Here is a 15,879-nt window from a genome sequence, read left to right on the forward strand (position 1 = left end):
AATGTCAGTTAATTTTATCCAGAGTTAAAGTTGTTTGATGAGTCTCATCGAGTGAAACTACAAACCCTACCAATGTTTTAAAATACACGAAAAAAATCGATTGTTTTTCAAATGTAATTATTGCATATACAGTTTTGCTGACTATTCTAGTAGCAGCGGCTTTTGCAGAAAGAAATTTTTCAAAACTGAAGTTAAAATCCTACTTACGGTCCACAATATCATGAGAGAGACTTTTTAATTAATTGGTTGACAATGATTGCTATTAAGAACGATATATTGGAGAGTTATATATGAAGAGTTGGTGACAAACTTTTCTTCAAGAAATGTTTGGAGTCTCGGATTCATGTAACTATGTAATATATTGTGTTATTGTTCTTTTTGTTTTTATTGTTTTTATAACGTTATAAAAGAAGTTGTATTTAGGGGCCTATTTTTATTTTACACGTGCGAGCGCTCAAAATCAACATAACCTCCCTTTCTACAGTTTTGATATTCTTCTCGTTCGTTGTCACTATGCCGTTGAATAACAGGGCGGTCCTGAGAAATTAAATATCATCAAAGACTCAGGACGAGCAAGAAAAAAAATGACCCTTATCGTTATTATAAGTTTTGATTTTTAAATAAAAATATATAATAAAAAAATTGGGTCATATGCAGCTGCCAACTTTGCTCCCTGGACGCCTCCATGTTGAATAAGGTCCGATCTGGGTAGATTTTTGATTGCCAAATACTGTGGTGCTAAAATATCCCATGTCATATTCCTACGAAAAGCTTAAATGACAATTTGAAAAACGGATATGTACAATCGAAAGTGATACGTGTGGTCATGTAGAGAATCATATTTGTTTGTTTATTTTTTTAAATGATAATATTGATCACTGAAATTCCATGGCTTTTTCATTTTTTGTGTGAAAGAAATGATCTCATAAATTTAAGTATCGTATGGTTGATAATTGTGTCTTAAATTACAACCCCTATTCTTTCTATATACAGATTAACGTGAGTATGTGCATATTTAAGGAACTTGTAAAACGTTTCAAAATTTAGAACTCTTATGTGGAGTAGCCAAATAGGTGGTCGATTCATTTCAGACCAATTTGAGTTATGTTTAACTTTTAACCAACATATTAAATTGGCAAAATTTAAAAAAATAACTAAAATTAAATGAGTTAAAAAGAGTCAAGTGATGTATGAAGATGCTTAGACCATCTCCCAGGTTTGCAAAGGGCTTTGCAGATGCACACAAACACTTGTCCTATTCTTATTCAATTTGTCAAATGTCATTTTATGGTTATTTTGAATTAATTTTTTTTCTAAATGTCATTTTATGAGTTTTTATATTTTATTTAATTCCACATAATATTTTAATGTAATAATTGCAATAAATGTAGTACTCTAATAAATATATATCAATTTCATTAATGAACTTAACGTTTAATTTCAAAATTCCTAAAATTAAAGCTCCTTAGTTTCTTTTATTTATTTACATTATTTGTTTAAATTTAAAAGATAAAAAACATTTCCATTATAATAATTCATTATTTTTCTTATTTTCTTATAAACTCAAAGTTTTCAAATATTTTCTTATAAATTCAAAATTTTCAAATATTTTGATTTTTATATTTAACTTTTTTTTTTAAATTAACTCATGTAATACATGGGTCTCACAACTAATATATATATATATATATATATATATATATATATATATATATATATATATATATATATATATATAAGTTGTAAATATTTAATAATATATAAAGTAGTTAATTGTTTAGGTGTGAGTGACCATTTTTGAAAAAGTATTGGCACTATGTTGGTATAAGTGTTAAATGCGAAAGTTAGTGTAATATAATTGAAAGACAAGTGATATTGCACACATATTGATGGTATAACCACATAAATTAATTGATTAAAATGCTTATATTATTATTTAAATATATGTTTTACTTTTGTAATTATATTCAATACATTAACGATTTATAAATACTTATAAAAATAGACAAGAAGGTCGATGGGCAGGTCACATTAGGTTGAATTATATGGTTGGGCCCGGTCGAGTGATGAACCAAAACAGGTTATGTTTATACTTTATACACTTTTTAACCTCTTTATAAGTTTTAGAAAAGTTACTTTTTATCATCTACAGATTTGATAGATTGGCTAGGAAACAAATAATTCGATTCATTTTATATTAATGAAGTAGGTGTGAGACCCGTGTACTACACGAGTTGATTAAAAAAAATGTTTAATATCAAGGTGTAAACATTAATCTTTTATACTAAAATGAGACTTACAGTTCCATCAGATTACAAATTCCCTCTAAGTTAATTTCGTCAAAAACATCACAAAGCCATATATATCTTAAGATTCATATGCTCCTGATCCGATCAAACAATGCATTGTAGGATGTGAAAAAAAAATCAAAATCACATTATCAGGAAACGTAATTGGAAAAGCATCAATGTTTGATTATAAACACCCAATATCTCAGTCCACAACATAATAGATAAAAAAAATGTGTTTATCATTATTACCAATTAGAGGGTAAAATGGTCATTTACCTCACACCATGTAGTTGAATATAAATTATTATAATAGTAGAATTTTTAGTAAAAATTCAAGAATTTTTTTTGTAAATCTTAAAAATGTAAAAAAGTATAAACATAGGCGGTTCCTTGTCTGGTTCTAAGTAACAAACCAACTTTTTTCATGATCTTCAAAGAAAATACAAAAAAAAAGCACATGATCTCCATGGATAGTTTGTCGACACAAAATAACAAAGAGTGATATGAAATAATGAAGAGACATGGATCCTATAATTCATATATAGTCGATGGGTAGGATTCGATGATTGAATGGTATGGAGCAAAGTCTGTGTGAAAATGACGACCACCATTCAGCACTCCATCTCGTTCCCTGTTATAGACATTGATCTTTATCAATTTGGAATTCTTTTGGGGAATTCTAAGCTTAGTCACATTATTTTCACTTCAAAGGAAAATTCTAACCTCCTTATTTCAAAATACATAATTTATTATTCAAATATAAGATTAGCAAATAGCAATGTGCCCATACATTACTAACGCACATGTTTTAAACAATAATATATCATAATTTATTTTTAGATTCAATTAGCATAATATAGTTCAATACATATCGATGGAAGGCAAACGGGCAACAAGCTGCGCCGCTAGCCCTTTTTAGATGACAAAACTAATCCTTTTGAAAACAACATCTGTGGATCTAGGAGATATGACGTTAGAGTGCATGTCAGCCGGTCTAAGTGTGGATCTTCCATCCTGCGGGTCCGTCAAGAAGTTCACCGACGCTTCTTTCTTCGCAGAAATACCAGCACGCCGACAAGCATCAAAGAGAACATCCCTAACCACATCATGTCTGTACTTGAAACCAAGGAGCTCTCTACAATGAACCGTATGTTCCCCAAATGTATCCAAACATGCCTTGCGGCAAACTGGGCATATCTCGTCAATTGGGAATAGAGGAATCATGAGGCGGTAGCGAAGGATAGTTCGGTACTCCACAGGAGACATATGCTGGCCAAGGCCATCAATGGGGATAGTTAGCAGAAAATCCTAAGCATGTGGTGCCCGAAGACACTCAAAAAACTTATTTCTGTCTAACAGTCATGTCGAAGTCGACTTCCATATCTTTGACGATTTTGCTAAAAAGGGCACACGCCAATGCTTTTTGGGATTTAGGGGGGGCGGTGTCCTTATTAGTGAAACCGCTACAGTCGAATCCCGAAATCGTATTGCGAAGACATATGTAAAATAATTAATAATACGTCAAAGTTTACAAACCAAAGTTAAAATATGTATAATACAAATGACACTATTTGAATTCCACATTCTGTTAATATTAACTATTATCTACATCTCTACTGTCTTATATAAAAAATTAAACAAAAATGATCCAAAAGGGGCTACTGAAGGTCTGATAGTGTATGGGATTGCAAATACAGTTGTTAAGAAATAGCAACATATTTTTTATATAAATTGGATATTTGTTCGTAATGCTATCATCGTTATTTAATTAATATGTTGTTGTTATTAGGTAAAATATAAAGTATATTGCCCATATTATATCTACAGTAAGGTTCCTTCTAATAATTGTTTCAAACCTTTCACACATACATATGGAACATTGATCTAACAAGAACAGCCAACTGATCATGGAGGAGTGACTCATACTTGTAGACCTGTAATAAAAGATAAAATTTCATTTTTAACTCCCGAAAAAGTTTGTAATAAAATTTCCTAATTAAAGCTTGTAGCCTCGGGGTTTAGCACTTATTTCAATAAATACATCATATACTTATTTGGTGATAAAGTAAGAATCTCAAATCAATGTCCATTTCACTCCTGTTCAAAATTGCCAAAGCACAAAAAAAAAGTCATGCATCATATGCATACTCATTCAATTATTTATTAATAATTATAAAAAAAATTTAAAAAAAACTAAAACCCAAGAGTAATTATGTTAATTATATATTACTTATCACAATTATCATCAACTTATGTTATGGCCAAATAACAAAATTAAAGAAATTTCAACAAACAATTTGTAAGCATTTCAACAAACCAAATTTATATGCAAAAAAATGAAAGTACATTGCCATGTCACCTCTCATATACACAAACAAATGACCTTGGTTTACAGCACTGACCTCCTTATTGCTTAGAATTTGAAATGTTTTCTGCAATTATGTATCTCACATTACAACCTTCAAGAAGTGGACAAGTGCATTAAAAAAACCAAGGAATTAAGTAGATCAAATTCCATATGTGGTAAAAACTACTTAAAATCTAGATAGAACAATGTTTCAGTCATCACATAGGTAATGTTGGCGAGGGTCAAAATTAATTATACTGAAAAGGTAATAACAGCAAAATCCACCTTCATTAAAGCTCGCATGCTAGCTACTACTAATCATTAAGAAAGAAAACACAAATCTTTTACAAGCACAAAATACCAATCATTAATGTTTTACTAATATATATTGGAATTATCAGGTGTATTACATAATAATCATCTAAAGAAATCAAAATAACTACATGTTTGCATATATACAGGCTATAAAAAACAATCAAATAGATAAAAACACATGTTAGTCGTAGAATATTATGATATTATTTTGTTGAATACAGAAGAACCAAAGAATAAGGTCTAGATTCAGCAAGATTAAACCTTACACACGCCTCGTTGGTGCCTTAGCGGATCCAAACAAAAAGAAAAGAGGAGATGGGCGAAGAAAAATATCATAATCACAGTGGAGAGTTCAGTCTCCTCCATTCCAGTTTCAACTTTTAATTAATACATCAGGAATCGAATAAGAACCCTGAATATGGGTAGATGTATGGATGGGCTTAGATTTAGGAGAAGAGATCGAGATGGCAGGTGTAATGAGGACACGTGTAATGAGGAGTTGTGTCATGTGGAATTTTTTTTTTTCTAAAATTACATTTGGCAAAAGGCATGAGAGGATCGCAGGTGGCAAAAAGTTCTTTATTTATTAGAGATGATGTTTGTCATTTTCCAAATATTATAAATAGCAAATTACAAATATGTTTTCATGTGCTTTAGATAAAATCTGTATATTATTGTCCCAACATGTTTCTTTTTTGTGGCGGACGATAAATATGGTCTGTTACCCATGTGAAAAAAATATCGGATAATCATTTTACATAAGTCGTGACGAGTGAGGACGACACTCACACACACACGAAAAAACAAAAAAAGTTGGGTTAAACCTGCCATTTTGTATAAAAAAACATAAACCACATTTGCAATTACTCTTTAATAAAAAAAATATGGGATTCAATATGATCCTAATAATATATTAGAGAATATGACATATTAAGGTAATTAACTTTTCGGTATGTTCACATCTGGGTAACTATCTTTTTTTTGTACACATCTAGGTAACAAACTTGTTGGAAGTGTTCACATGTGACCATTATGACCTGCTATAGCAGGTTAAATCCTAGATGTGAACGCTTTCAACAAGTTCGTTACCTAGATGTGTAAAAAAAATAGTTACCCAAATATGAACAAAACGAAAAGTAAAATTAAATTACACGAATGGTCCCTGTGGTTTGGGAGAATTTGTGTTTTTGGTCCCTAGCTTATTTTTTTAACTTGGATGGTCCCTATTGTTTATTTTTGTTGCGCGTTTGGTCCCTGTCTTTCCTAAAAAGACTATTGTGCCCTTATTAATTTATTTTTTAATTAATTTTCTTATTTATGTATTTATTTTTTACATATTTAAAAAAATTAATAAACCCCACATATTTGTATCTCTCCTCGATGATCCCTACTGTTTATTTTTTAATTAATTTATTTTTTTCACTCGGACGGTCCCTAGTGTTTAGACAGAGAACAAGCTCGTAACAAAATTAAACAGTAGGGACCATCCGAGTTAAAAAATAAATTAATTAAAAAATAAACAGTAGGGATCATCCGAGGAGATACAAATATGTGGGATCTATTAATTTTTTTAAATATGTAAAAAATGAATACATAAATAAGAAAAATTAATTAAAAAATAAATTAATAAGGGCACAATAGTCTTTTTAGGTAAGACAGTGACCAAACGCGCAACAAAAATAAACAGTAGGGACCATCCAAGTTAAAAAAATAAGTTAGGGACCAAAAACACAAATTCTCCCAAACCACAGGGACCATTCGTGTAATTTAATTTTTACTTTTCGTTTTGTTCATTTTTAGGTAACGAACTTGTTGAAAGCGTTCACATCTAGTATTTAACCTGCTATATCAGGTCATAATGGTCATATGTGAACACTTCCAACAAGTTTGTTACCTAGATGTGTACAAAAAAAGATAGTTACCCAGATGTGAACATACCAAAAAGTTAATTACCTTAATAAGTCATATTCCCAATATATTATTATGAATTTATGATAATACTCTTAACATCTGATAAACTAATTTACGGTATATTCATGTACAACAACTCTAGGGCAATTCAGTCGAAACAAAATCCAACTAAAAAAACATTCATTTTTCGTTCAATTTGTTCTTTAACTTTAGCTAAGTTTTCAAGATTTATTCATTTAACATTCATACATCTTGTTTTTTGTCTGCCCACAACACTACAGTGTTGTTGAATATTTTTAAATTTGAAGTTAGTCGATACTTTATAACTTTATTTCCTCTTACGCTGTTGCAACAAGCATCATAAGCAAGTTTTAGCTCAAACTCATGAGTCTCTCTTTCTCTTTCTCTAATCAACTTAAATTAGTTTTCAGTTTATTTCAGAATTCTCAAATACTTGAGAGATCACTTCAACAGCAATGACTCAGCATCCATGCGCTCAAGGATCCTCCGCGCTTCCTCTTCTGTGGCTGGCACCACTTTCCGGATCCTAAATTTGTCATCATTCGCTTTCGCCTCCGGACGCACAGTAAACGTGAAATAAAACGTGTTCGAAACCTACACAGAAACAACTATATATATGAGTCTTTGTTTTTTACTTAATGAGCTTAATCGGTTAAGCACTTAATACGTTTTTAATATCATTTATCCAAACAAAAAAAATACCGACCTCACTAGACCTCAGCTCGGGCCTCGTAACGTGTGCGACAACTTCAACATTAATCAAAGGCTTCTCCGCGTGTTCAAATTCCGTATATAGGACACACGACTTGAAACGTAGGAAATCACCAACATCCACCTACCAAAAAAAAAAAAAAATTTAAAATGTTAAATGCCACGTGGGCACGGGGTGCCCCCCACCAACCGGTCCCACACCCAGAAAACTTGAACCTGAAACCTGACTTATCGATTCACGCTTTTATTATGATTTTATTTACTCACAGGCCTAAGAAAGTCAACATGGTCAACTTCAAGAAAATAGGGCATCAATCCTGCAAAAGTGTAAGCAGTTGAAAAAGCCAACTCAAAAGCTCGATGCATCAAAAACCCTCCAAAGATTCTTCCGTGAATGTTTCTTTGTTGAGGCTGACACATCAATGAGTTTTCAAGGCGCGTGTCTCTAAGAAGAATCGCGTCTCTATTTGCCAATGCAGGCATGTCGCAAAAGATACGACCTTCAGCCAATAACGAATCAAGTCGATTTTGTTCTCCATTTTCAATCCCTTTTTTTTCTCCTTTTTTCAATTTTCTCATTACGTTTCTTGCATCTGCTTCTTTGTAAAGCGATTTTTCGGTTTCTGTTTGGGGAGAGAGTCGATTCACAGGGGCTGCTTTCCCGGTTTTGGAATCACGGGCTACAAATATGAAATTGGCTGATAGAGCTACTGTTTCTGTAATTACAGTGCTATCTACAAAACCAATATATAGTTTTCACTTTTCAGTTAAAAAAATCAAAAAGTATTGAAATTAAACACTAGTTTAAAGATATTAATCATATTGTTATACCGATTGATAGCTGAGTGACTTCAAGTTGAACTTCAATGGAAGAACGCCCCACCCATACAACAGAACCACCCATTTTTAGATCACCATCAACACTAATTGTTTTCTTGAGAACCATTTTGTCAACAGATGCAGTAACCAGTAATAAGGGCCTTGTCATGCTATCTTCATCTGAGCAGTGCTAGATTAGCATCAAGAATGTATGAGTTACAGAAAGAAACTTAATTATATGAACAAATTGTTAAAATTGTTTGCTGGAATGTAAGGGTAAAATGGTCATTTAGTTTCAATCAAGTGGTTTATTGACTTATTCAGTCCAGAAGGGAGAAAAGAAACAGACCTTATGAGTTATGAGTTATGTATGAAGCACTTTATCCGTACAGACATCATTAGCCATTCAGCCACTATACACATACAGGACTTAAGTGGGGGAAGAAAAAAAAAACGATCCCTTAATCGAACAAGCTATATATTGGTGTTTCTTTTTGACTTAATGTAAAAATAACGACTTAATAAAGAAAGTCAGAGATTTCCCATTAAGTATAACCTTTTACAAATTTGTCCTCGTTTATTTTTTTCCCTTTCCCAAATACTTTTAAATATTTTGACTATCCAGAAAAAAACAGTTGATGGGAAAAGAGAAAGAAACAGGGCCTTTACACATAAAGTTGAAGCTAAACATATACTCCCTCTCTTCCAAATGATAGCTACAGTGCCAATACCACAATGTTTACCAAAAGAAAGTTGCAAACTTTGACTGGAATCATTATTTAAATACCCTCTAATAATGCCAAAATAACATAAAAAATATTGAACCTACTTCATCAATGTGGGGATTGATAAGTAGTGAGCATAAAGGTTGAGTCATACCCCTGATACAGTTAATTCATATACAAAAACCTATTAGTTTGACAAAATTTGAGCAAATTATGATGGTGATTGTAATTTCATGCGCAAAGGGAAAAGTTATTATTGAACCATAACCGAGGAATTGCTAACAATCCTATTTCACAGGGAAAAATACATGAAATGTGGGATGGGATGCTACAGTGATTGCACCTTTTTGGCTTCGAAATCCATAATTCTACATTCAATTTCAATTTGAAAACGCTCCCTAAATTCACAAACAAAACCCCATACAGAAACACAAAATTTGAGCATAAATTGGAGAAAAAGAAAGCATCAAAATTGGTACCTTGACGGAAATTGTGCCAGCTAGTGCATCAAGATCTTCAAGCAATTTCCCAATTCTGACCTCATTCCAAGGATCCCTATACTGTTCTCTCAATATGTAATCAGTTGAAAAATTGTAGAGAATTGTTGTCCTGCTTTGAGCTGGGGTTTTTGTGAGCAATTCACTTTGTGGAGGAGCGTCTTTTGGTGGATCAAGAAGTCTCTCAAAGATTTTTGTCCTGGTTTCCCACAAAGCAGCTGTGACAGGAGAATGGTACATACCTGGCCATAAACTAAGTGGTTTTCTGAATGGTGAGTTGTCATCATCTGCTCTAGGAGAGCTCTCAAATGGTGAAGTGAAGGTTGAATTGATTTTAATGGTGTTGAATTCCATTTGATTTCAACAAGGGTTCTCGATATGTGGGTTTTGGATAAATCGAAGAAAAAGCTAGTTAATTTTACGCAAATTTAACGGGTTTTCTGTAGGAAAACGATCAGGGGAATGGGGTTAACTAAATTGATCAAGAATTGGGGATCGATTAGCGAAGAATCGTGAGTGATTCTGCGTATGTTATGGTTTGATCATCGTTCACAAACTCCATACCCATTTAGAGAAAATTGGGACGTGAATTTTAAGGGCATACAACATCGAGCATATCACGATAAAGGTTCCCCAACAACACCATCTTCATTTTTGCATTATTTTCACATTACCGTAAATGTCCCCCAACTACCATCTTCATTTTTGGGTGCTTGGACGTCGGTTTTATTACTCTTAAAAATCAGCTTTTTAATATTGTTTATTTTATATAAGTGTAACTAATCGTAAAAATGAATGGTCAACATATTCTTTTATTTATTTGTATTTGTATACTGTATAAAATGTACAAACATATTATTTACAGTTTACTTGTGTTGTACTATGTAACATTTCTGTGGTTTCTGTTTGAACCATTATCCTCTTTCAAAATATCATTATTTTGGTCTTAAAAAATCTCTACATTTAGAGAAGATAAATATAGAGATACTCATCAAAATGATCATTTTTTTTATAAATAGATACTACAAAATAACCATTATCTTCACAAAAAAAACAAAATTCTCTTTGTCTTCAAGAAAAGTCATTTTCAATTTTTTTATAGGTTGTGGAAATGTTTTTCTTTCTGACAAAACATATTTAAAAATTGATTTTTCTGATAATTTCTGAAAATTCAAACTCAACCCCATTTTTGATAAAAGAAAACAAGTTCAACTTTTTTAAATTCTGGTTTTTTCCATCCGTATTCCAAACTATACATATAATATTGGAATAAAATGTGCATTTTGTATTTTTTTTAACCACTGAATTATAAAACAAAATCAACCTATCAAGGAGCTAGGGAATAACAATTACAAAGAGCTATGGAGCATTGGGTTTTGTAACCACAGCGTCCAAGATATGGTACTACTACTGCATCTATGAGAAAACCAATCAAACGAATGTAAATCAATGTTATAAAAAATGGAGCTTCTCTTCGACTTGATGTTTTGAAACACAACATTTAAACCACTAGTTGCCATTATACAAAGAAGATAGCGACCAAAAGGGAGTTGTGGGGCAATAACCCATACCATGTGGTCCTAAATGTCAACCTGGCAAGTAAATGAATATATGTCTTAATGACTTGCATGTTGGTTCTTACCTATGATTTGGTATGCATTTAGAAGATGATGGAAAGGCCAAAAAAACAACTCATGAAGTTACTAAAAAGTTGCCATCAAACCAAAAATAAGTGGCCTAAAACTTACAGATGACAACGGAGATAACAAGATCTCTAAAGATCTAGGAAAGAGTATCTACTTCTTGATTTGATAGCAACTCGAGTGAAAGTGTGTTTGTGAAACACCCCTCGCGTTGGCTATTTCAAAAGTTTTAAAATGCCAAAAAAATAGGTCCCAGTGTCCAAATAAAAATATGTGTTGGAAATGAGGGGAAGTAACATATAATCTCAAAATAAAAGTTAAGTGTATACATTACATATCCAATATCTTCTAAATGTCTAATCTTTTTTTTATCTCCAATTTTCAACTATGTACCAATCTGAGTACATGTCAAAATACAAGTGTTAGGCTTAGAAAACTTAAATGAGTATACTTGTAGTCAATATTTTAAGGAAAATGGATAGTTGTTGTTATCTAATCCCAAAGTTAAACCCATAAATATCATTTTTAATGTTTCAAACGATCATTAGGATAAAAGTTTGTCAAAAATACTTCAAACTGTACAAACTCACAATAGCATGTAATAATGATTTAACAAAAGAAAATATGCAATTAACATGCAACTACTCCCAATCCTAAGTCAATCTAAAGTCTAAATCTTCCAATAATGGTTGGTCCACACATGCACATGAGAGCAGTCTAGAATGTCACTCATACAACCTTATAATCGGATATTCTAACAAGTTTAGTGTAACATCATGTTTCGAGATAACCTTGACTTGGAGGATCGAGTGGTAATTGACATGGCGAAGGTCACGAGTCTCATATGATCAAGTTTGGACCTTGAGGAATAAGGTTCTTGGGCTTGGTGCCAGGACTTTGGGCTTTTAGACGCATTGGGCTTAATTCGAATTTTGGGATTGTTGGCCCAAGTGCACCATGACGTGGTAGAGTGATGGTCACGACGTGATGCATGGTTAATGAAGAACATGCATTTGATGGTCGCTACAACGTGGCAAGTGAGGTGTCACGACGTGGTGAGCGATGCAGCTCAAGCCCGTGATTTTTAGGGTTTTCTCCATATTTAAGGGCTTAAACTCAAGGATTAGGGCATCCTCTTCAGCCTCCAACCCTTCAATATGAAACCCTAGCCTCCATGCATGAAGGAAAGCCTGTCTACTTGATTTTGGGGTTGTTCCTTAGACCTTAATGAATCTTGAGGAAGAAGGGAGTCCATTTTGGTGCAAGGAAGCAAGGAACAAGTTTGGATCCAACATCTCCTTCATATTTCTGAGTTATTTGAGGTATAAAGTTCATACCTTGACATTCCTTCTTCTAGATTCAAGTTTGGGATCATTTTTGGGTGGTTTTGGTCCCTTATATGGATGCTCTTGGAGTTTGAGGAAATTCATAGCTTGTTATGGTTCTCTAACGGTCTCTAAGCTTTTAATGATTGAGAAAAGAGCCATGTTTGGAGTCATCTCATATCCATGCTCAAGTTTTGGCCACATTAAGGACTTAATGGACTTAGGGTTGTAGATCTTTCCTTGTGATGGATTCCTAATGGATAAAGTTGGAACCTTTATCCATTAAGTCATTGAAAAGGACCAGATCTGAAGTTATGGGTTTAGATCTGTAAGGATTAAGAACTTAATGAAAAATATGGCTTTCTTCCAGGAACCACGACGTGACCAAGGACTTGCCACGACGTGGTGTGTCCTGCATGTCGACTGTTTTGTCCTGACATACCCACGACATGGCCAAGAGGTCTCCACGTCGTGGTGAGCATTGACTTGGTTGACCGTTGACTTTTTTTGACCATTAACTTTTGACTAGTTTGAATTTGGGTCAAACTTGAAGGGCTTGGGTTATTGCTTAAGGACTTATCTTTGTTTGGTACTAGCTGGCTCGCAGAAGTGATCGTTTCAGGGAGTGAGGGTGTTGTTGTGCTTCCTTGGGTCTTCGATTCAGATGAGTTTCCTGACTATACTATGTGTTATAGTGTATATCCTTGTATAATAGGATATAAGAGTAGTGGTATGCTAGTTACAGTACCAAGAGGTCGGTGATCGTCTAGTTGAGTGCCCTAGGGTTTGCATGCAGTCATGTAGGATAGCCTAAGAACTCTTGATCTAAGCTTTCTTGCATGTTCCTTGTTTGGTTGTGGCTCTAAAGTGGGATCACATGTTCGACTGTCTATCTCACGTCTGATTACATATAGCCATGCATTCATTAGTGATCTGCCAGTCGTGGCGTAGCATATTGTATGAGACCATGTATGTGGTAGAAGGTGGTAAACATGTAGACCAGTATAGATAGTGTTGAATCTATATGCCCAAGAATCATTATTGAGTGATATTGCTAATAATATATGATCCTATAGGGTCACACATTTATCAATTTGGCACATTTTGTATATTTATTATTAATATGATTATGATGGGTTTTATACATGGCAAACAATCCTATGTGTGGATGCAACTCTAATTGAAAGATCTATGTTTTCACTATTAGACATACAAGCATTGAACACAAAAACTAGAAACCCTAGGAGGCATGTACAATTTTCGAAATTAACAAAAAACTAGGGTTTAGATACATACCTTTATTGCTATGTAGTAATAACAATAATTCCTTTGAAGATCTTGACTTTGAGAACAAGTACCACAAGTGTAATACCTCTAATTGCTCACAAACACACGTAGGCAAAAGGATGATTATGAGAGAGAGGAGAGAGGAGGTAAATGCTCAAAATTTCGGCTCTTCAATATTTCTAAGGGATGGCTGAAATTGCTTAGGGGTAAGCCTCTATTTATAGTTGAGATTGCTTAGAGCCAAAGCTAAGGTTAAGATAAGGAAACCCTAATCCCTTAGCTTAAGGCCTAAGCAGCTCATGGATTCCTTATCCTTAAGGCCTTGGACGCAATCTCTAGATCCTTCCTAGGATTTTCGGCCAAGCCTTTCCAAGGGAATCCAAGAGCCCAATCCACAATTATTAATTAATTGCAAAACAGCCCGTGTACTATTAATTAATTCCTTTAATCCCAAAATTAATTTCAAATTAATTTCTGGTTAAATATTAATCAATAATATGATTTCTAATTAATATATAATTTCCATAATATATTAATAAATCATTTATTTCAATTTATTAATCAAATTAATAAATTATTCCTTTTCCTCAATTAATCATCCTGTCTAGTTGCCAGTGTGAAGGCAACCCAAAAGGACTGTGTTGCTATCAATTCAAGTACATACCAAATATAGTTATGGTCTTAGACACCTAATCCAATAGTCTCCCACTTGGATAAGTCTAATAACTATAGTTGCAAGTATGACTTTAAATTTGACCAATAAATTGTAGCTCTCAAAGCCGCTGTCGAACTCTGACCTAGTCAGCAACGTGTCCTAAGATAAGGGATCATATAATCCTCTGTTCTACAAGATATCATGTGGACAAATGACACGGAACATAATCATTCTCATTGTCCAACAGTTTGTTTCCCGATTTCTGATTTGTAATGACGAATAACTTAATTGAACACATCAATTCAGTCCTGACCGGACCCGGCACATAAGTCAACACCAAATCATCGAGGGGCCCAAGATATCGCTTCTCCCCCTTAGGGAAAAAGGAACAGATAAACTTTGACTCATATGCTTGCACTATTTACTCATCAAATCATGCACAACAATACATTTTATAACACCAAGTTACTGATGCGTTTACGCATTATCAATGCACAACCAACTCGTAAACAACAACTCATATATCTTGGTTTAAAGATTATACGATATTATCGTCTCAGAATTACTCGTGATAAATTCCATGAAGTAATTTACTGAGCGTGCGTTTAATCCAATACTTAAATCCCTATTTCAAAAGTACCCATGAATATTGCAGCAAACCATTGCATGAGATTATAAAAGGAAGGCTTTTGCATGAGTTTTTGACTAGTTTTTCACTCTTTCTCTACTATGGACGAAAATTCTTCTCTTCCTACGCCTTTCTCTCTTTAGAAGCTAGTTTGGTGAATTAGAAGCTCTCTTCAGTTGTCTCCTTTAGTGCTTATTTGAGTTAAATACTTAAAGGTTTAAGACACTCAAGAATACAAGAAGAAACTAGCATTCCAAGTGCCTTAATCTTAATGGTGGATATTTGTAGGGAAAATCATACTCTTTGATTTTTCTATCTTCATCAACACCCCAAAACCAAGTGGGTTCAAAGGCTTCAAAGGTTGTCATTCTAAAACACTATTTGGTTGTTTTAATATCATTCTAACGTCTATAAATGGATCCTAGATGGTTTGGTTTTGTTATAAACTTAAAAATAAACTTGTTATTTTTTAACGCTTCCGTTAACCGGTTTTTATGAAAAACTAACTTATATTTTGTATCAAAACTCATCAGATAGTTGCCTATTTTATGTTTTGTTTGATTGCTTGTTTGAAATTATATGTCGACATATCAGGTGGTGGGTTGAGGCAGTCGTGTTGTGTACAATAGGCCAAGATACTCGCGCGGGCCAGCGGTGTGTTGTACGCCAGGTGTGGATCAATTGTATGTTGTGGGTGGCGGGCC

At 33.3% G+C, this 15,879-nt stretch overlaps 1 protein-coding gene across 1 annotated transcript; it reads right to left on the reverse strand.

Moving 5' to 3' along the window:
• Window positions 1-7,011: 7,011 nt before the first annotated feature.
• Window positions 7,012-10,346, reverse strand: LOC145113823 (Thioesterase/thiol ester dehydrase-isomerase superfamily protein). Its single transcript, XM_079049874.1, has 5 exons — window positions 9,620-10,346; window positions 8,428-8,605; window positions 7,864-8,330; window positions 7,592-7,720; window positions 7,012-7,479 (listed from the first exon to the last, which is right to left on the reverse strand). The coding sequence occupies exons 1-5, from the start codon at window positions 9,989-9,991 to the stop codon at window positions 7,327-7,329; spliced, it is 1,299 nt and encodes a 432-aa protein (XP_078906000.1). The 5' UTR covers window positions 9,992-10,346; the 3' UTR covers window positions 7,012-7,326.
• Between the last annotated feature and the right edge of the window lie 5,533 nt (window positions 10,347-15,879).

Source organism: Lactuca virosa, chromosome 5 (assembly GCF_052849685.1).
Source record: "Lactuca virosa cultivar CGN04683 chromosome 5, Lactuca_virosa_CGN04683_v6, whole genome shotgun sequence".
Classification (NCBI taxonomy): domain Eukaryota; kingdom Viridiplantae; phylum Streptophyta; class Magnoliopsida; order Asterales; family Asteraceae; genus Lactuca; species Lactuca virosa.